This window comes from Agelaius phoeniceus, chromosome 7 (genome assembly GCF_051311805.1).
Source record: "Agelaius phoeniceus isolate bAgePho1 chromosome 7, bAgePho1.hap1, whole genome shotgun sequence".
In the NCBI taxonomy this organism is placed as follows: domain Eukaryota; kingdom Metazoa; phylum Chordata; class Aves; order Passeriformes; family Icteridae; genus Agelaius; species Agelaius phoeniceus.
This window is the reverse complement of record NC_135271.1, coordinates 26345188-26363769: the sequence shown is the minus strand read 5'-3', so window position 1 is coordinate 26363769 and position 18582 is coordinate 26345188. Positions and strand designations below refer to the sequence as shown.

At 38.1% G+C, this 18582-nt stretch overlaps 1 protein-coding gene across 18 annotated transcripts in view; it reads left to right on the top strand.

Moving 5' to 3' along the window:
* The window catches only part of ABI2 (abl interactor 2), a 65581-nt gene that overhangs the window by 35940 nt on the left and 11059 nt on the right, over nucleotides 1–18582 (top strand). For 4 of the 18 annotated variants that reach the window (XM_054636248.2, XM_054636259.2, XM_054636245.2 and 1 more), the window contains 5 exons: nucleotides 9119–9216; nucleotides 9971–10117; nucleotides 11147–11271; nucleotides 12185–12370; nucleotides 14870–15028. In XM_054636248.2, coding sequence (XP_054492223.1) covers nucleotides 9119–9216; nucleotides 9971–10117; nucleotides 11147–11271; nucleotides 12185–12370; nucleotides 14870–15028 — 715 coding nt within the window. Of the gene's footprint in view, nucleotides 1–2142; nucleotides 2161–9118; nucleotides 9217–9970; nucleotides 10118–11146; nucleotides 11272–12184; nucleotides 12371–14869; nucleotides 15029–18582 lie in introns of all 18 variants that reach the window. The other 14 variants (XM_054636257.2, XM_054636255.2, XM_054636253.2 and 11 more) reach the window with 6 other exon arrangements.

Below are 18582 nucleotides of genomic sequence, written 5' to 3'. Positions count from 1 at the left end.
AGTGTGTTTTACATCCATTTGTTATGCTTGTGATAGACTTAAATTATATTTACCATGTACTATGTTTGTCTAGAAAATGAAGAAATATTGTGTACTTGTGAAACAATAATCAGAGAACTTGAAGTCATGCTATCCTTAAGATTGTAAATATGTTCCAATTAGGTTAATCCTGTGGATTAGGACAGAAGAAGGAACAGCTTTCTTGCTGATGGGTGAGAGGTGGCCAGTTGTGCTTATGAACCTGTTTTTGTTCTGCTTGAGAAACTCCAGATCAGTTTATTAGATCTCTGGCTTTAGAACAGAGAGAAAAAAATGAAGTATGTAGAAGCTTTAAATTTGTGTATATATAGCTCTTTATTGTTTGAGCTGTGATACTTTTCCCTTCAAGTGAACATTCAGAAGGAGTTGTTGCATAAACAGTGTTGAAGTTCCAGTTAGCATCAGAGTTCCTCAGTCTGCATTCTTTGTCCTTTTTCTGCTGAAGAGCTTCTGCTCCAGTACTTGGACCTGGAATTATGTATTTTCAGGCCAGGCAAAATGCTGATGCAGCAGACATTCATTGCAACCCCCGAGAAAGATGGCAAGCTGGACAGAATAATGCAGGCATAAAAGGGAGGATTCTTGGCTGAGAAATTCAGTATGCTGTGCAGAGAGAAGTGGTACAGGCCCTTAAGCATCTTCTTCCATTCAGAAATTTGAAGCATAGTGGAGACAATGTTCAGGGAGGGTTGCTCTATAGTATGGTTTCTAAATAGATGTGAGAGAAGTCAAGTGCCTCTGTATCGTCCCAGCAGTCCCTCCTCATCTTCCCTCCCTGAAGCTGCAATGCTGCAAAAATCTAAAGAATCTTTTGTGTGAAAGAGACTTGCTTACAATTTTTTCAAATGTTTCCCAAGTTACAAAGTCTTCCAACCTATTGTTCCCACCAAAGAGTTCTTTAGTCAAGAGAATAGAAAAAAAACAAGTGCTCCCTTCAGAGAGAGAGGTGTGTATTTAGGCCTTGCAGTTATCAGGCAGTGCTGCTGAGGTCTCTGCAGAGAGACCTTCCAGTGTGACTGACCTCTGTGGCCAGTGCAGGGGGACCTGGTTTTCCAGTATAGCTGGACAAGGCAGAGACCATAGTGGTTAATTGATCCACAGAACTTTAAACTCTAAGACAGGAGATTTTTCTTGTAAATCAGATTATGTTTCATTTTAGTAGAGCAGAGTCTCTCCTAAATTGATGGAACAAATCAGTTATTCTGGATGCTCTACTATTTATCCAAATATTTAAATAATTATTTATTTGCATATTTAAATATTCATCTGAATATTTGCTGTTCATTGCTGCAGAAAGTGTAACAAATTTAATGATACATTTAGATGAATTGAACTAAAACCAGATCATTCAAAGAGAAAGACAAGTAATTTTAAAAGAAATTACTATGGAGAAAGATGTACGATATTGTGCCAGTAAGATGCAGAATTTAGTGTCAAAAAGCTAGCACTTAGGCTTTAAAGTAAGATTTTAATCTGTTGATTAATGTCTTAATTTATACTTTAGGAAATGTGGATATATGGTACAGTATCCATAAGAGTGCTGTACTTCTTACAAGACTGAATGATGTGCTCTTGATCTTTGTTCAAGAGAGATCTCATGGCATCAAGTTAACTAACAGCATTCTCTATAAAAGAACATGCATTAGCTTAATATGTTAGAAGCTTCCATTTCAGCTACTTGTAAATGTGCTAATGCATGTAAACAATTTAAATGAGCTCAGACTCATTGATAAGGCTCAAATAAGGCTTTGACAGCTCAAATAAATTAACCTCTGAAGTTAATCCATCTAGATCTCATGATACATTTTGAAAGAAGCTGCCTTTTTTGTTAGCACTGTAAGAACTTGAGTAAACAGTGTACAAGCATTTGAATGCTAATTTTAAAGTGGTCAATGTATATTAAAATTTTCAGCTTGAAGATCTTTTGTTCATGACATTCTGCTTTAACCACTCTTTCTATGATCTACTGATACATTATTTTGTTAATGCTGAATGCTTAACTTTTTTCTTTCTTTTTCCTTTCTCTTCATATCCTGAAGTTCCAACTAACCTTTCAATGCTTTTTTTCCTTACCTCTTTTATTTGCTCCATTTATGCATTAAGTGGTTGCTTAGATTTAAGGTAAGAAACCCCAGGGCTGGATTTCCATTCCTCTTCTGAGATTATTACACACGGGGAGATGATTGACATCAATGCTACAGATTATTTAAAACAACACCCGCTCTGCCTTCTGTGTCACAGAACTTCTGTTGGGTAACTCATTGTGGATAAGCATTTTGTGATATAAATTGCTGTGTATATGAATGGAAGTTAACACAGTTAATTTTAAAAGCTTTGTGGTAAAGTATTAGCTGCCCTCAGCATATCTAGCAGATCATTTATGAGGGAGGGATGTTGTCCTAGCCTTGAGTAGACAAAAATATACACAGACTAGATAGCAGCTGAATATGAGCCTCCCCCTGTGTAATATTCTTTTTATCCTATATGCGGTGTAAGCTACAGTTTGATTGGGATTCATGTTTCAGTGTGAGATTGCTCAGATAATGGGCTCCAAAGGTGTGTAACAAATTCAAATCTGTATATTATTTTTTAAAGTTGCAGTATTCTTATTTTTTTTTCAGAAACTGATAGCAGTGCTTAAATACTCAGAGGTAATCATCTATAGAAACTTCCAGAAATGTCATAATTGTGTAAAACACTCAATAACTGTTAAACAGCAAGATAAGTGATTTATTTAGTTGAATATTAAATGAATAGTGCATCAAAGAACTCAGGCTGAAGTATGTCAAATTCTTTAAATGTTGGTAGTCTTAGTGGCTGCAGAAGCAGCAATAAAAAGCATCAAATCAATTAGACAAGCAGTTAAATCAGGTTACATGACATTATGGTGGAGTTCATAGTACATTAATTAATAGATAGGTTATAGCCTTTATTGAATATGATGATATCCTCCTCCTCCTGAAGTGCAGCTGGTTTGGGGGGAGAGGGACTGGAAGATTTTTAGTAGCAGGTGCCATCATTGTAATGAGGGAAGTGTATTTTAGAACATAGAATGCCAATATATAGAATGAGTATATTAATTAAAGGAAGTTCCAAGTTGACGTGAAATATTTTAAAGTATTTTCTATGCTTGGAAAAAGCTAAAAGAAAATCCTGCAAATTCCTGAGATTGCCTATCAAACCAAGTATTTCTGTAGATATCTCCATGATGCCCCTGTGAAAGAGGACAGAGGGTACTTTTAGTCAGGTATTTAAGTATATGTAGCATCTCTAATAACAATGGAAAACTTGTAATTTATGAGAGAATTCCCACATGTCATTTGAAATTTATTTTTACAAAGGTGTGTGAGGTGTACAGTATTTCAACTCACTTAGTGTTTACATACTTTTAATTTGAGAATGGCAAAATATGTCTCCTCCCTGTTTTTTACTGTTTGTTTATATAACATGGGTACTTTTGATGCTGAATATGTCTTATTCTGGACACACTTAATATTGGATGATGGTTTTCTCAGTGTTCTTAAAAAACAATTTTCAAACTCAATTTTCTTTGTTGCTCTCTGCAGTTGCAGTTTATAAACAAGTAATGACTATCCTAAGAAAAGTTTTAACATTGTGTAATAATAGATTGTATGTGAACTGACGTATCTGTGCATTATCTGCAGTGGCAATAAGAGTTTTGTACGGCTTTTCAGAGTAAATATTTTTTTCTGTTTATAGGTTTGGAATGAAAACATTTTTTGTTATAACACCATTTCTTTATTTACTAAAGTGAACCCAGTCAGAAATTTGATTTGAGGAATCAAACATATCAGTCAGTTTCTCATTGGCAAAACATGAGTTTGAAAGAGAAAACAAAAAAGGCAAAAAGCTGTGCATCATCTCTCAGTAGACCTGAGTTATTCTTTGTCTCACTGTAGTTTCTGTGCATCAAGCTGAAAGAAGAGTGAAAAGCAGTTCTGTGGGAATGGTTATTTTACTTCACTTAAAAGTGATTGGATATGAAGTGTTTGGCCTGCATTTCTTTTTTGTGATTGCAAAAAACCCTTAGCCTTACCTAACAGCTATAGTTTTAAACTGACGGACTGTAGCATTGGATTTGTGTCTGAGTTACTTAAGTTTTAAACAGATTTTGAAGAAAATTTCAGTTACAAGGCAGAGGAAAATCTATTGAAAATGACGTTGTTTAAACCTTTTTGTATTCACCAGACTTGGTTCTTCAATTAATTTGCATGGGTGGATGTGGGAACAACAAGTAAACTCACTTGCTTGAAGCTTCTACTTGTGGTCATTTGCCAAAACAGGGCTGAAATTTATACATTTCACTTCCCTATAAACTGGTTAATGAGCTGACAAGCAAATGGTTTGATTAGACATGCACAGTAAGTATTTGAGTGGCTGAGCACAGCCTGAAAATAAATTTACTTTGAGGTGGCAGATGATGGGCCAAAAATCTATTCATCATCTCTGCAGCATTAACAAGATGAAGCAAGGCATGGAAGGGAGTTTTCATTCAGCCTTGGGGTGTTTTTTCCCATAATTGGATACCAAATTGCTCAAGAAGGTTGAGAAACTGCCTGAAGGTTCTGAATATAATCCATGAAACATCACTGAGGGGACACTTTTTCTTACTAGGTTTGGGGAAAAAAATTATTCTTTTGACATCCTGAAAGTTCTAGAAAATACAGTTTGAATTTAAAGCACTGCTTAAAAATTTGTGACTTTGTCCAGCTTTAGAAGTAGCTCCTCCTGAGGTTTGATTGTGTTCAATAGCTGGTATTCAGGATTTTGGGGGGAAAAACAGCCAACCAACCAAGCAACCAAAAAAAACCCCAATCCCCCCAAAAAGCCCAGCTTGCTTGCTTTCTTGCAGGTAAGTGCCTCACATCTGTATAGATACAGGACATTAATGCAAATAGTTTTGCAGTCTCTTGACCAGCTCCCATATCTCACCAGCTATAAATTTCTGTACTTCCTGTTTTGTTTTGTTTTTTTAATTTTTTTTGCTTGTGAAAATATTCCCAAGAATTAAACTGAATGAACGGCATAATTTATCAGCTTTAGCTGATTTATTTATTTCAGTACAAATTCTTTATACAGTGGAGTGCTAAAGAAATTCAATATGTTAAATGCTGATAAAAATGTAAGTATGAAGGAAACTCAGTCATATGTAGGACCATAAGATGGTGTTTTGATCATTGCAATCTATGAAGAACTAGTTGCCAAAAATAGAAATTGGCCAATTAAGTCTTAATTATTTAAAAAATTAAAAAATTAAACTGAAGAGGGTAGCTTTTCTCTAAGTACTAGAGAGTACTACTACTAGAGAGTACTCTAGTCGGTGCCATATTGTGTCTTGAAGTCATCAGATGGTGCCTTTCTAAAACTGTAGCTCAATAATAGAAAACAATGGATGAAGTACTATTGCACCCTTTTGGAACAGAATGGTCCATGGGGATCCATTTTTTACAGTTCATTGTACAGCTGTTACTGTGGGGCTGGATCGCAACGCATTTTCTAGGATGTCTTACTCACCAAGGATCTGCTTTTTAGGTAGTTTGTGTAGTTTCTTCCTCAGCAAAACTTCCAATTCCAGCTCCAGTGCTGACAAAGTTACAGCTTTGGTAGAAGATATTTTTCTGTGGTGCATGTGCTTGTTTATTCAGCTATAAAAAGCTTCTGCAAGGTATCCAGTTAAAAAAAAAAACAACCAAGATCTCTTGGTATTCCACGACTTCTGTTGGTAATTTTGGTGTGTTTTTTTTTTCTATGAGAGAGGAAAAAAAGTCATTTGAAAAATCCCTGCATGCATTAGGCGCAGACCCTGTGCCCTATTGTCTGTTTACAGGGTTGTCTTCCTGCTTTTACATCAGTCATCTGTGGTTTTATCCTGAGCTTTGTGCCCAATTCATTACTGCCTCTCTTTTTTTTTTTTTCTATTCTAAACACAGTGGTTGGCTGGTTAACTGTGCAGTTGTGAGCAAAGGCACAGACAGATACTCCTTTATCTTTCTGGTTGCAGGCTCTCTTTTGCTATGCATTTTCTTAAATTGATTTCCAAGACTTAAACTAGAAATCAGCCCCAGCCTGTGGGGCTGAAACAAACCACCATCAGACAGATGCATTCCTCTGCTTTCACCCTCTCATTAAATCAGCTGCATCTGGGTAGTTCCAGCTGTGCAGGACCAGGGGAAATGATATCTGAAACAGTGCAAGTTCTGGCAAATACCAGCTTACTCCAGAAAAACGATTTTTTTAAACTTGACAGCAAATGCAAATGTGACCTTGAGTTCTGGTTGTTGCTTCAGATTTTACATGTTTGTAAGAGGGATGTGTGTGGGTGAGGATTTGTGTATGGAAACTGAATTTACAACCATATGTGCAAAATAGAAAAGGTGATACAATAAAGTTTGGAAGAGAGGGGGCATTAATGGTCTTTCTTCCCCTCAGTAGAAATTATTATAGAAGGAGACAGCTGTATATATTGCAGTGCTTTAATCTCAATTGCAGTTGATGCAGTTTCAGATTTTTTTAGCATCTTGCATGCTTTTATTTCCAAGGATCTGTCCATTTTGATCAGAAGTGTTGAAATAATTGTATCTTTTTAATTTCTCTTCTGTGATTATTTGGCAGTTAGTGAAAGGGGAAGTAGCACAGGGTTGTTTAACTTAGAGTAGCTGATCTTAAAGTCACCAGTCCTGTCAGATTTGAAGACAACCTTGTAAATTCTAATTACTTGCTCTCTGAACAGTTCAATTTCAATGTTGAAAAGTCATTTCCAATACCCTGAAACTAAACCTACTGTCAGTAAATCTCCTTATCTTTTAGGTTGGGTTTTTTTAAGGATGGTTTCTTTTTGCTAAGTTCCTGAGCTAAAAACAGGTCATTTTTTGTTTGGCCACGTTTTCTAAAGCTTTTGTCCCATCCTTTTCAAGGATCTGTGTATTTGCAGTGTTAATGGAAATATCAAGCGGTCACTGAGCTCTGTGTTGGTGAGGCGAGTGTTAGCTCCACTTCTGGCTGTACCCAGTGTGATGTTCCAGCATCCTCCGCCTCAGCCATCCTTGTCTTTTCATGTAGCCATAGCCCTGGGATGCCTAGAAGTTCATTTTTGTTCTTGCAATCATTGTATATAAAATAATAACATTATTTGTATGAAATATATGTAATTTTATATTAACTGTAAAGTGATAGCCAGTGGTTACATCATCTTGTCAGAAACAATAGTGTAGCCAGTTAAATCCCCTAAATGGAGTATTCAAGGGCACACAGATTGGTCTGTCATCTAAAGACATCCAAAAGCAGAGGCTGAGTGGGCTCTTTGAAATACAGCAAGTGACAATTCAGTGAGCATTTAATTAAAGTGGATTTTGTTTGTTTGTGGTTTTTTTTTTGAAAACTCAAATAGGCAGGTGGGTGAAACAGGCATGTTTAATGAAAGAGGAAATACAGGGGGTGCTGCAACTTTAAAAAAAAATTCAGATTTTGCTATTTCTTAAATGTTCCGTGTATAGAATAAAATATATTTCATTTTACACTTTCCCTTTTCCCTTTAAGTAGTTGTAGTTCAGTGCTTACCTCATCCCTCACTTGAATTAACTTTAGATTTCTTGTTGCTTAGAGTTGGCTTAAAGGACTTTATAATGCTGTGCAACATGATTTTGTCTTAAATTGACATTTCAGAGTACTCTTGCACAACTAAATCCAGACATCTGTTTTTGAATCTGATAAAATACCTCTTCCAATGCTTGGGTTTTCTTTTCCTCCCTGCGGATTGAAAATGTGATAGCACTGGGATTATTTAGAGACAGGGAATCAAGTTTCAGTGGATTAGAATACTGAACGTATTACTCTTTATTCTGTTGTCAGTATTTATCAATTCACAAATCTAAACATTGCAAAGGTTTTAAGTGAGTTAGAGTCAAATTTTGAAGGAGTAATCTGCCTTCAATGATGTTTGCAAACACTCTTGAGTGCCTTGATCATGGTTTCATTTTTCTGTGGGAGATGGGGGCAGTAGCCAGGACTCACATTTTAGAAAGAAGAAATGCTGTGAGATAGAGCATGACAGGAAGAGCTGAGAGAGGGATGTAAGCACACTTGTTTAGGTTTGCTGAGTATCTCTGTGCCTAAGCAATGGCTCAGGCAGTCGTAAATCTGAGCTGTTTTGTAAGCAGACCGTGTACTGATTCCTGTAAGGATGTGTGCATTGAGGGGATTTTGCTTGGCTGGCAGAATACAGGGAAGCAAAATGCACATTGCTAACAATTGTTTACAGTTCCTAGATTAATCAATCAGTCAGGAATGCAAATGAGTTTTTGAAAGAAGCTAGAGTAAATTATTTTATGCAAAATTTACTTCATTAGTATTTTAACCTGACAGAGGGGAAGTGGACAACCGCAGTTATATCACATCACTGCTAAATACTTTTCTCCCTATCCATTTATTTATAAACTCTGAGATGAAATTGCTACAGATTTAATGGGGGGGGAAAAATACGCCTTTGTATTTTTCTCAAAATAGCTTTCTCTGTATGTTTATATGTATGTAACTAATATTTAAAGTAAATATATTTAAAAGTTTTTATAATCTGTGAAAACATTAAAACATTAATGGATGATTTAGAGATTACTTTGACTTCTCCATATCTGTATAAATCACATTAGATTGTGGCCTATTAGATAAGCCTTAGTATTTTTAAACAGTATTCAAATATTTGTGCAAATTTACCATTCAGTAGTGCCATGTGAAATAACTGCCTTTTTCTCCAAAGATGACTGGGAGGTTCAGCCAAGTTAGGTGCAGTATCTGTATTCTCAGAGTTAACATTTATGTGATAGCCTGAAGGCAAATTCACTTTTTTGTACAATTTCTAAAAACTATGTAATAAAGAGTCCTTTGAGCACAACTCTTGACTTCTAGCAGAGTGGAAATTGCATATAAAACGCATGGCCTCTCAAGTTTTTTTGTTTGTTTAAACCTTCCCTTCCTTAGAGTTAATTGCTAAAGGCATCTCCGTGTCTCTCCCCTCGACCCTGAGCTCAGTGAAGGCCGTTTTTGTCCCCGTTCTTTCATGCAGGTCAGCACCCAGAACATGAAGATGGGTGGGCTGCCTCGCACAACACCACCCACCCAGAAGCCACCAAGTCCACCCATGTCAGGAAAAGGAACTATTGGGTAAGTGCAGTTACTGAGTGGGTGAACAAAAGGGAAAAGAGGAAGATTCTTTCTTTTTCTGTAGTGGGAGAGATTTCATGGTTTTATTTTAAGTGTTCACAAAGGTCAAGAGGTGTTATATCTGCATCCTCTTATACTGATTGTGTCTTTGTGTGTTAGTGTGCTGCTGCCAGAAGACAGTGGGCATCATCAGCCTTTCCCAACAGGAACCTTTTTCTCAGTGCAGAACACTTAAAATTACATACTGTAGAGTAAAATGTCCTTAGCTGTGGTTTTCACAGGTGGTGCTTAACAACTGAGAAATGGGTGCATGGCACTGTTCGTTATTTGTGATGTGTTTGATGAAAGTAATTTCATGCGAAGTTTATGAACCTGATTTTATAAACCTGAAGTTTATAACCTGATGTGTTATAATGAGTATATAATATATAATGAATGCTGTTTACTGGTGTGTTTTAATGTATATACATACAGAACATGGCGCTTTATTTTAATGGAAGATAATGGCTTACCTTTAAAACAAGAATGGGATGTGGAACACAGAGTTTACTGATAGGAAGACTGAAGTACCTGAAGAACATCCTTAATTCTTTTTTTCCCCTCATCCTACAAAATAAGTACTGCAAAGTTATAGATGCAGCCCATTTTTTAAGCTCACGTTCCCGATTAGTGTGTAGCTGTGTTTCAGAGAGTGCGAAGTGTGTGGTTCTGTGTATTCCCCTAACTGGCTTGTGGCTGTGCTTGTGCCGTGCAGGCGGCACTCCCCGTACCGCACGCTGGAGCCGGTGCGGCCCCCGGTGGTGCCCAACGATTACGTGCCGAGCCCGACGCGCACCATGGCCCCGGCCCAGCAGAGCCCCGTCAGAACGGCCTCGGTCAACCAGCGCAACCGCACCTACAGGTACCGGCCTGGCCTCTTCCTGCTCGGGGGCAGAACTGCTGTGCCCAGCTGCGAACCCACCTGCGCCTCCCTCTGCCGGCAGCCTCCCTCGTTCACCCTGTGCACCGGCAGTCCCAGTGGCGTGATGAGAATGAGCACTAATCAAACCGGAACAGGGAATCGTGTTACGATTATTCACTTAATCCCCTGTTCACCTCCGTTTTAGTGATCTCACTTAGAGTACTTAATGAATTGTGAAGGTCGTGAAGTCTTTCAAGGAGGTAGATCAAGATACTACTTTACTAAACTGGGGGAAGACTTTGTACACAGCTTGCTTTCTACATGTTGAAGGGCTGCTTAGATGCTTATACTTGACATTTTGAACAGTCTTTGATGTTTATAGATTGAATAGCTGAAATAGTGGTTTTGGGATATTGGCATAGTGTTTTGGGATATTGATAACTTCAAACATAGAATAAAGCTAAACTGCATTACCAGGGGCTCTGCAGAAGACTATTTTTTTTTCTAGGAAACTAGGATAATTTCAAGATGTGATTAGAGCTAAATACTTTCCTTGAAATCTTTACTTTTTAAACATAATAAGGTCTTGAGGATGGCTAAACAAGTGGACTTAAAAAGATAAGAAATCTGAATTTTACTATCTTACAACTTTTAGGCTTTAGTACTCTCATATGAAAGCATACAAATCACAGTCTAAGCACTCATAAGTTTTAAAGTTATAAGAAAAAGGTTTTATTTCCTCTGTAAGGGCTTAACAATCCTGGCATGATGTGCTTTGAACAAGGTTCTGGAAGTGTTTAATTTTTGGCCAAGTTCAGTAAGGCTAACTTACTGAAAAAATCCCTCTTGTGCTGTAGTCGAAGTCGAGAGTTTCAGGAAAGCCTAGCTTTGTAGAGATTTATATTATCCTTGTTGCTTTTCTCTTGTTCCCTGTTACTTCTCTGATTTGCTAAGATGCTCTGTGAGGGATCTCATGTTTCAGCACGAGCAGCATCATATTCATTCCCTGGTTACTTTGGCTTCTTACAGCAGCAGTGGCAGTAGTGGGGGAAGCCACCCAAGCAGTCGGAGCAGCAGTCGAGAGAACAGTGGAAGTGGAAGTGTAGGTGTTCCCATTGCTGTTCCCACACCATCTCCTCCTAGTGTCTATCCAGGTAAATGGAAACTTCTTGTTCCTCTTTCTGCCTCATTGTTTACCTTGAGCATTTGCAGTTTCCTAAACTTGAAGGGAAGCCCAGAGTTCATTGCTATTGATAATATGAGTTTGAATCAAGTAGTGTCTTCTCTGAGAGTGTCTGATGTGCTGTAATGTTCCTTTTATGTATTAATTTGTTTATCAGAATTTTTTGCCTGGCTGCCTGCATGTGACAAGGTAGGACACGGTACCTTTTTTAGTAGGCTGGGGGACACTTCTCCCTTGTCCTTTTAAGCAAATAAATGTTTTTTCATTGGCTGTTTATGCAGATACATAGAAGCATGTTTTTAGAAAATTAGATTGAATGAGAGGCAGGCACAGAGTAAATATTGAGTACATCAACGCAAGCCTGAATTGTCACAAAGAGATACTTGCTCAATGTAATGGCCCCAGACTTTCCAGAAGCAGGAAGTGTTATTAGTACTTCTTTTTCCTTTGCTCAGCCTTTTCAGTGAAGAAGAGCCTGTAGTTGTCTTGCAGAGAAGTACATGATGCTTCTGAAACAAAGAGCTGGAAATTTTTTGGTTTCCTCTTTATATTTTCTGATTTATACAAAGGCTAAAGACAGCCATGCTAGAGATTGGAGCATAAATAACACAATGCAAAGACATCTTTCAAAAGTAATACTTTTCACTGAAAAGTTTTGGGTTGTGTTCCCTTCAGACCTGGAAAGAAGTCTTTTTGCTTGACCCTCATTTACCATCTACACAGGAATGAGCCTTTCTTTAACAGCTCCATTGTTTTCTCATCTGGTGCATTCTGAAATACTGTGCAGCTAATAAATAGCTAACACTGAATAGTCAGAGGCTTTCTCTAATCCTTGCTAACATATCTCCTTATTAACTCCACCTCTTCCTCCTCTCTTCACTCAGCCCCTGCTGGCTCAGCTGGCACTTCTCCCCTTCCTGCTACCTCTGCTCCTGCCCCCACTCCTCCTGCTCCTCCTGCCCCTTCCTCCGCTGCCCCAGATGCTGCTGCTGCTGCTGCAGGAGCTCAGCCCCTTGCTGATGGCTTCACCTCTCCAACTCCCCCTGCTGTTTCTTCCACACCCTCTGCAGGTGAGTGTCTGCTCCAGCTGCTGGGCAGATGAATCCAGATGTGATCGTGATCCAAGGCTTTGCAAAGTTACTTCAGCAGCAGTGATTCATAATTAAAAAAAAAAGTTCAATTATAACTAGAAAATATCTGTTAATACCCAACTATGAGGTCACGGTTACAGTAGACAGTTCAAGGTGTTCTGATTTTTTTAACAGCAATAATTGTATAATTTTATTATTTTTACATTTATGTAATTCACTAAATCATAATTTTATTTCTGTTTGGATTCTGAGAACCTCATAGAATAATTATGTTTGGTAGGAACCAGCACTCATAGTTCTGGGTCTTATTATTCTCTTTCATAAATGCAATTTTAAAAAAGTGCATCTAGCAAAGTATAATTTATGTAACTGGTTTCTTCAATGCTGTCAAATGACAAGTCTCCCTTTAATGAACTGATGAAAAGGGCAGGGTCTCTGTGTCCAGTATTAGGTAAAATACAAATTTTTATTATGCAGACTACTACTAAAGCATTTTGTTTTCACATGTGGTACTTAGGGTGTATATTGCAACTTCCTTTTTTTAGTGGTACACTTTTCTCATGTGCTGAAGTTGCAGAGTGGAGCACTTACCAACCACAATACTGTCCTGTGTCTCCTATTTTTGATGAGGAGATTGCAGTGTGAAGATCTCCTTCAGACAGCCAAATTCATGTGTAGCTACCTGCATGCTTTGCTGCTTTACATTATGGTGGAGGCTGCTTACAGGGGAGGGAGTTGGTTTGTGAGTTTATTAGTGATCATCTCTTAGTAAAAATTGTACCAGGTTCCAGAAGCACTCTTGAAATTACATGTAGTTTAAAGGGCTGGTGCTCATATAAAATTAGAAGATATTTCCACTAGAATCCTGAACTGTGACCAGAAGTTTTTAAAGGGTGATGAATTTTGATCTGAGATTATCATGATGTCTAAACAACTTTCTTGAAGATGAGCTGTGGCATATGGAGCCCCAATCAGTTTTCCATTTTGATGCACTGTCAGTATCCCAGTTCTTAAGCCATGTTGCTCCTATATTTTTAACAAGTCAAAATCAAGTAAAGATTAATATTTTAATGACTGTAAATTCACAATTTCATAAGAGAAATTTCACCTTAGTTGCTATTTCTAAGATCTTTTGTTTCCCTGTTTTATTAGTGAGGTTTGTCTGAAATAAAGTATTTTAAGAGTGATAGGTCACCACTTATGAAGTCATAGCTTTTGGTCCTTAAAAACCTCTTAGCCCTCTCCCCTCCCTTCTCTCCAATCACCACCAATTTCTGCAAGTATATTAAGTAACAGAGAGAGACACACACACATTGAAAAGACACATCAGGAAAAATGGGAAAAAGCCTTTATAGAATGGATTCTTTCTTAGTTGTTTCTTAGCTGTAAAAAGTGCATTTTTTAATATGGTACACCACATTATTGGTACAAAGCAGAGGGACGGTGACACTGTAGTTCATGCATTTGCTCTTACAGGCAAGTAACAGAGCAAGCAACTTGTATATTTATTTACTGACCTAGTAAGAAGTTGTGCAAAGCAAGCAAAACATAATGAAGAACAGTACAAGTTTTTAAAAATTTGTATGTTCTTTTGTACTGTTTCTCTGTTTACTTCTCTCCTCAACCACCATCCCTTCTTCCCTTGTTTTCTTGCAAACTCTCAAATTTGCTTCTAGGACAAATGGTAGAGGCAGAATAGTTTGTGGGGTGTAATACTGCATATAGGAATAACAAATCCAGCTTACTGTTATATGCAGTATAAAATCCAGAGAATTTTATGTGAGCACAGAAGATACCTTGCTTCATTTATTGCTTGCTGGGAATCATGATCAATGTCTTGAATACAGAAAGTAAAGAAAATGCAGAGCAAGTTTTTGAGGAGTTGTTTTAATTGACGGCTCCCTTGAAGAGGGTCTTCTAGTTTGACTTCATTTATTCCATCCTTCAAGCAGTTTCTAACAATCATTTCTCCCCAGATGATTCTCTGAATATCTTCTAAGTGGCACGAAGATAGGTAGTACTGTGTTTTTCAGTTACAGAGGGTTAACAGCTTTGGATCCTGGAAATGGCCTGCAGTTATTTTTCATGTGTATGTTCCTTAATTGCGGAACTGCAACGTTTTGTGGAGTTTCTTGCAGGTTCAGAAATAACTAAATTCACAAGAAGTTATTGTAATACATTATTTAACATAAATAACCAGATATGATTTTCTTTCATTTTGAGGATTCGTAGCTTAAACACCTTTGTATTTTCCCACTGGCTTTTGTAGGCAGTGCTGAGTGCAGGCAGTTGGGAGAGTTATGTTTTGCCTTGCTCTTGAGACATTCGGTGTCCTGCCAGTCTGGCAGCTGAGTTGGCTGACTGCCTTAGAATAAAGCTCCAGAAACCTTTTCAAACCTTTGAAATGGACTGCAGGTGGAGAGAAGGCAGGCAGGCATCATTCTCCTCTTTGCCAACGCACGTCTCTGTGTGCCCTAGGTCACCCGGTTCAGTTCTACAGCATGAACAGGCCTGCAGCTCGGCACACGCCCCCCACCATCGGGGGCTCTCTGCCCTACCGGCGCCCGCCTTCCATCACGTCACAGAGCAGCCTTCAGAACCAGATCAACGGGGGCCCCTTCTACAACCAGAACCCAGGTAAGGACCTTTGGCTGCTCCACTGATCTCAGCAGTGCTGAACACGGTGACCTTCAGCTCTCTGGAGTTTTATGTTCTGTCTCCATTGCAGATCTTGCGCTTTCAGTTGCTGGTAGCTGTGCCAAAGCTGCAGTGCAAGTGCACAGTGTTCAGCTTTTATTATGGCAAGCATCTTAAAAAATGCTGGCTTTGTTGCCAAATAATTTACCTTTGATGTCACAGTCCCTATCAGACAAGCTTTAGTCCTTGACTACACCATGTGCCATGGACCTGCTTTGGTGTGGGATGGGTGTTTGATTTTGCACCAGAATGCCGATTCTTCATTAATCAGTCTTTATCTTGTGTGCCTTTTCCTTCTGGGTAATGTACAGTTCAAGCAGTTGTACTTGTTACACCAGGGTAGGCATTAGATACCTTGGAGACACCAGTGTGTTGGGGTGCTGTGTCATCTGCTAAGCCTACAGGTGATGTTATTTTATGGGTGACCTGCCCTACAATTCAAGGGGAGCCCTTACCAGGGTGTGAGGGTCCTGTGTGTCAGCATAGCACAGTAGCCTTTTACCTAAGGAGTCCTTCTTCCTGTGCTTCTGATGGGACCAGGAGGGTTTTATACTAGACTAGGAGAGAGTTTCTCTTATGACAAAGCTACAGAAAGATGCAGGAGACACCCTGAAGGTTTCTTGTCAGGAAATGCGCTATTACTAGCAAAATTGAATGTTGACTTGAAAGTACTACAGTATGTTGGTGTTTTGTGGTGGTGGAATTTGAAGGGGCTGTGTGTGTTGCTTGGTTGCTTTTTTATTTTTTGTTTCATTTTTGTGAGGTTTTTTTTGTTTTGTTTTGGTTTGGTTTTTTTTTTTTGGTTGGTTGGTTGGTTTTTGTTGTTGGTTTGGTTGGTTTGGTTGTTGGTTTGGTTGTTTATTTTTTTAAATTGAGCATTGAACTTGGAATTAGGTCAAATGCTGCAATCTGCGTTTTAGGAGTTTGATCAGGTTTGGCTGTTACTGTTTGTGAGCTAGCCTGCAGGGTGAGCTGAGCTTGAGATGGAAATGAATGGTCCTGCTGGGCACAGGGAAGTGGAAGAAGTCATAAGGCTAAATTGTAGCCCAGTTGTCTGAAATAGGTCATATTTTCTAAGCACATTATGTGCATATTGAAGGCAGAAGGGGGGAATAGGCAAGAAACAAAGAAAGGGTAATAACAAAAGAAACCATTCAGGATTACAATAAAGCAATTTTTGCAATAAAGACGATTTTCAGTATATCCAGAGAGTTTTTGACGACTGCCGTGCGTTTTTTGGTTTAGCAAAGGGATAATTCTCTGCAAGTTGCCATTACATTGTTAATAGGTAATCATAGAAGATGCCAAATAGACTTAAAATAAATTGCATAACCACAGTTGTCTGTGATTCCAGAAAGAAGGTAATGATTATGGTGATTAGTCATTTGAACTGCAAATCACAAACAAAATACTTCAGTTATACTGGCATATATGAGACAATATAAATAAGCAGTTGTAGTAGGAAACTTTTTTTTATATACCAGCAGAATACAGAATTTATTGGCTTTGCAGTTACACTAAACCAAGGTTTTTTTGGAGTTCACCTTGAAAGGAGAGGATGCTCAAGCATGCATAATTGATGAAAGCCCTAAGAACAGAGGCACTGTTGTGTCTGGAAGGAGCAGGGTCAGTAGTGACAGGACAGAGGCCACAATTTTTTCTCAGCATTCCTGAAGAGAGGTAGAAAACAAGAGGGGAAAGAGAGACCTTAGAAGAGGCAGAGGAGGGTGCCAGCTATGGCTTTTTTGTTGTTTGTAGGCTGTTTGGCAATAACCCAGTACTATTATTTCCATTGCCATTTTTTAAAATGGTGGCCTAGCCATGTTTGATTATTCACTTGACAGGAGCATGAAAGGTACTTGCATTGCCCTGTTCTCTTAAAAGCTATTTCATGATAATAAAATTTTTCTGCTTTGTGAGAGACCTTTTTAACAACTGAAAAGAAAATATTAGAAATGCAGACTCTTGAATGATCTCAGCATATGTCTGTCCCAAAGCCACTCTTGCCAGCCAAGCCACCGAACAAGTGCTTTAACATTGCAATTTGGATATCATTATCTAAGCACTATAGAGCTCAGCACAGACTAAAAACTGGGTGGGAGGATCTGGACAGGTATTGAGATTGGTTGCACCCTACCCCATCTGTACAGCTGAGTTCTTACCAGTCTGAAGCAGCCTAGTGGAAGGTGCTCTTGGGCATTTCTGAACTAATTTACAGGAACTGTGTAATAAATCTATCAGTGGTCAGTATGAAAGGAAGATGGGAAAGAATATTTAAGATGATGGTTTATACAGCAGAGGTAAAGTTCTTCTGATGCATTTAATTAAAAAAATAGTAATAAAATACTTACTGTATTGCCTCTTAGAGGTCAGAGCTAGAGTCATTATATAGCATGTAGAGACAATATTATGATAGTCCCTGCACAGTGCAAGGACTGAAGCACAAACGGAGGGCTTAAGATACTCAAGCAATGATGTCAGCTACTGTTAGCATCACCATTGGGATTAAACTACACAACCCAAACTGAACCTGGGAATTTTTTTGGATTTGTTTGGCATGCTTGTCTAGAGTGATTCATTTTTTTCCATGGATAGCTCATGAACAAAGTACACTGGAGAGACCAAGGAAACTGGAGCTACTCTCCTATGATAGCTATGGATTGTATGAATCCATATGATGTTGAATAGAGGAATCATTTTGAAATGAAACAATTTTCTACTGCATATAATTGAAAAAGCAGAGACAAGGACTGAATTGATGAATATTACTGCTTTTCAGTAGGACTTTAAATTTGAGTTCCCTTTTTCTCCTTTGAAAAGGTGCAAGACCAAATCTTTTCACAGCAATCATGGTTACACTTGAAGGAATAAATACTCTGAGGTCACGTTATTTGATTCAAAGAAACTGTAATCAGAAATACATTTCTGTTTTTTCTCAAGAGATATCAATTAAATGGTGAGATAATGGAACTTACTTCATATGGAGGCACTTTTGCAACAAAAGGATGGTTGCTGTTAGTCTTTTCATTCATGCTGTGTGGTTCTGAAAGAAATGTGAATGTGAGTGACAGAAGAAATTCAAAGCACTTAAAATGTTACTGGAATGAGCAAACAGAAGAAATTTTGAGGCACAAGTTGTTAATGCTGGAGAACTCTTTTCTCTTGCTATGATAATGTGAATTAATTCTGAAAAATGCTACATCATACCCTATCAGTTTTCTTACTACCTCTGGAATTTGCCTGAAATTTATTTTGTTCTGTCTGGTAGCTAAATAAATGTACTGGTACATGAAGTATAGACTTCTTTTCCCCTTAATCCCTTTGGACATGATTAAATGTTTTTTGTATGCCACATACTAACAAGAAATGTATTATTTGTGCTTCTCCTAAGGTACGCTGTCTGAAAAATCGTCTTGCAACTTGCCTAAAGAATTTTGCTGCATTATTCAAAGTGATACTAAAGTTTCATAAAACTAGTTAGCTGATGTTTTAAC